This window comes from Malus domestica, chromosome 08 (assembly GCF_042453785.1).
Source record: "Malus domestica chromosome 08, GDT2T_hap1".
Lineage (NCBI taxonomy): Eukaryota > Viridiplantae > Streptophyta > Magnoliopsida > Rosales > Rosaceae > Malus > Malus domestica.
In genome coordinates this window covers 26,471,971-26,475,805 of record NC_091668.1, presented here as the reverse complement: position 1 = coordinate 26,475,805, position 3,835 = coordinate 26,471,971, and the positions used below count along the sequence as shown (strand labels likewise).

Sequence of the window (3,835 nt, the reverse complement as noted above, 5' to 3'; positions counted from 1 at the left end):
ACCGCATCTTTTCGCCTATAAAACCACTAGTGGTTTTCTTGTTCTTGACACGTGGAGCAATCAGCTGCAAGGAGACCTTAAAGCCACCCATCGTATAGATCTTTGACGCGTGTGTCTAGGAATACGCATACCCTTTTTTGGGAATTTTTTTCTTTTTTCAAATTACTCGGGAGACGTTGGACGAATAGAAAAATGCAGCAGACAAAGTTGCCCTAGCAGAGTTTTGGAATGGCCGTTGTGTCCCCTTTGGGAGTGCCCGCCAAACTTACACATGTCATGCATGTCAATGTCATATTCGGCAGGCAATTCCAAATCTATGTAAATATGTTTTGGATAATGCTAAGGAAACTAAATTTATAAATAAAATTGTGTAAACTAAATGACATCATAAGTTGATGATTGAATTATTACTTAAAATTTGATAAATGTGTTCATTCATATTAATGACACATCATTTAGTTTGTAAATTTTGTTTACAAATTTAGCTTCCCTAGCATTACCTATACACTTTTCTCAATTCTTAAGTGGCGGTGATCACCAACTAATTGATTAACGTTAAATGAATTTGAGTTTTGAGATTTGTATAGTAATAAATTAAATCAAACTCATGGCAAACTTCACCATCTCTCACTATGTTTGGATAAGAGAAATAAACTTAAAATTTGAACAAAAGTTAAAATTTACAAATTGACATTCACCAATTTCCTTATTTGAATTCATAAACATACAAATTAATTTTTTTTTTTTTTTGGGAATTTGGAACCATCCCTCTATCTTTCCCTCAGCTAGAAATGATAAGGACAACCTTGAATCGGTGTTTTCATGCTCACACCAACCAAAATTCACTACGGGTAGGGTGAGAATAAGAAGGGTGGATAACCCCGAGTGGGATAAACGAGAGGTTTTCCATCAATCCATTGACATATTTAATTAGTACAAGGATTGCTCTCTTCCTTCGGGAACTTTCCAAGAAGCAAGACCTCTCAAGAGAAGGAGCAGCCGCACATTTCCTTCAACAAATAGAAGTGCGTTTTCGCCCCTTCAAATTCCAAGTTTAAATTACACGTAAATAGAAGTGCATTACCACCACATGTCACTACCACCTGCCACCGCCACTGCCATCACCATTATCCCCATCACGGTTGCCGCCACCACCACATATATACCATTATGGTTGCCGCCATCACCCACCGCCGTCAGAACCCACCATCATCAATGCCGTCACCATCACCACTACTAGCACATTTTGTAACTATTATTTCTGATTTATATACTAATGACTCTATATGCACATTAAATTCCGTATTCAAATTTTATTGTTTTTTTAGGTTAACCAAACAAATTCCAGAAAATAAAATTCCGTTATTTTTGCATTCCTTAGTAATCTTGAATTTTCTCATCCAAAGACAATATTAAGGAGCAAGAATTCATGCCCAAATAAAATATAGGGTTGTTTTATTCACACTCTACATTTTATTGACTGCACTCACATACTTAATAAACCCCACATTTACTTTTGAAATTAAAATTTATTTTAATACACCCCTCATACTTTTCAGTACTACCCTCACACCCCATACTCTTTACATACACCCCACTCTCCAGTTAAACCCTACTTTAAAGTTAAGGTTAATTATGTCAAATAGGAATTTTGGGGTTTCTCCTATAATATGTGAGTGTATTCACTAATATGTGAAGTGCTAATAAAAAAAAACCTTGGAGTATAATGTTTTTTTATGCTTTCGCTGTCCGTGAACACGAAATGAGGATTTGTATCAGATATATATGCCTCTAAATTATGAGATATTTGGTTACATGGGAGCTTTCCATAAAGAGGTATGGTGGGTAAAGTGACGTCTAAACCAATTTTGGCATTTTTAAAAATAAACTAACACAAGTGGTTCTTTTAGCACATAATAAATATTGGCATACTTGCCTAATTGGGTCCAGAATAAAGTTTAAAAAATAAGGCAACTTTACTAGAGTACAATGCTAATGTTGCTTAGGCAAATGCTTGATCTGTTATTCATCGTTAATATATACAATTATACAACCATGACTAACAATAGTTTAAACATATACTAAATTATACTCACATTTACGTCGTGCTTCCACAATATTCTCAACCACTTTTCTTTTAATTTATATTAACAAATCGAAGAGCGAGAAAACAATGGGAATTTTATTAGAAACTCTAATTCTTATATATTTCAATGACTAAATCAAACAATTGCTAATTAGGGCTTATTTTGGGGTTTAATTTATTGATATCATTCTTCTCATCAATGAGGAAAATATATAATGTACAAGAGTGATTTACAAGGAAAGAAATATCAAATAACCTAATTACAATCTGATTACAAGGACTCAAATAGGTAACTAAACTAATTACAAAAGGTCAACTCTCCAACACTCCCCCTCAAGTTGGTGCATAAATGTCGTTCATGCCCAACTTGACAAGAGAGTTGTAGAACGCTTGACTTGCAACAACTTTAGTTAAGATATTCGCCAATTGATCCTCTGACTTTACAAACGGGAATTGAATAATATTCTCATCCAACTTCTCCTTAATGAAGTGTCTGTCAACTTCCATGTGTTTTATGTGATCATGTTGAATTGGGTTATGTGAGATATTGATAGCTGCTTTATTATCACAAAATAAATCCGAGGTTGAATTCGAAGGATACCCGAGTTCACCAAGTAACCTCCGAAGCCATAATAGTTCACATACTCCTTTTGCCATACCCCTGTATTCTACCTCTGCACTTGATAAAGCAACCACTTTCTGTTTCTTACTCCGCCAAGTCACTAAGTTTCCTCCCACAAATGTAAAGTAACCAGATGTGGACCGACGATCAGTAACGTTGCCTGCCCAATCTGCATCGGTGTAACCTTCTATTTGGCAATGATCATTCTTGGAAAACATGATGCCTCTACCCGGTGAGGACTTTAGGTATCGTAGGATGCGTTCAACCGCACCCATATGTGCCTCACTCGGAGAATGCATAAATTGACTAACAACACTTACCGCATATGCAATATCAAGCCTGGTGTGAGATAAATAAATTAACCTCCCAACTAACCCTTGATAACGATCTCTGTTAGTGGGAACTTGATCAGGGTGCATGGCAAGATTGTGATTTTGGACTATAGGGGTGTCAGCCGGTTTACAATCAAGCATTCCGGTTTCAGGTAATAAGTTTATAACATATTTTCTTTGAGACAGAAATATACCCTGTTTAGATCGAGCTACTTCTATCCCTAAGAAATATTTCAAACCACCAAGATCTTTCATCTTGAACTCAGTTGCTAGGTAATCTTTGAGCCTTGAGATTTCCTTTTTGTCGTCACCCGTAATAATCATATCGTCCACATAGATGATAAGTGCCATCAATTTCTCCATTCAACGTTTCAAGAAAAGTGTACTATCGGAATTGCTCTGCCTGAACCCATATTTCCTCATAGTTGTTCGGAACCTACCAAACCATGCTTGAGATGATTGTTTCAATCCATACAATGCTTTGTTCAACTTGCACACTACTCCGGGTTGTAAAGCCACTGCATAACCAGGTGGAATATCCATATACACTTCTTCTTTAAGATTACCATGTAAGAAAGCATTTTTCACATTAAATTGTTGTAATGGCCAATCTAAGTTGGCCACCAATGAAAGTAATACTCTTACTGTATTAATCTTTGCTACCGGGGCAAATGTCTCTATATAATTAACACCATACGTCTGAGTGTATCCCTTGGCCATCAATCGTGCTTTGTATCGTTCAACAGACCTATCAGCTTTGTACTCGATGATGTACACCTATCGACACCCAACTCT

At 36.2% G+C, this 3,835-nt stretch overlaps 1 protein-coding gene across 1 annotated transcript; it reads right to left on the bottom strand.

The window, feature by feature from the left end:
- Window positions 1-2,419: 2,419 nt before the first annotated feature.
- On the bottom strand, window positions 2,420-3,403 carry LOC139198139 (uncharacterized mitochondrial protein AtMg00810-like). Its single transcript, XM_070826403.1, has one exon. The coding sequence runs from the start codon at window positions 3,401-3,403 to the stop codon at window positions 2,420-2,422; it is 984 nt and encodes a 327-aa protein (XP_070682504.1).
- Between the last annotated feature and the right edge of the window lie 432 nt (window positions 3,404-3,835).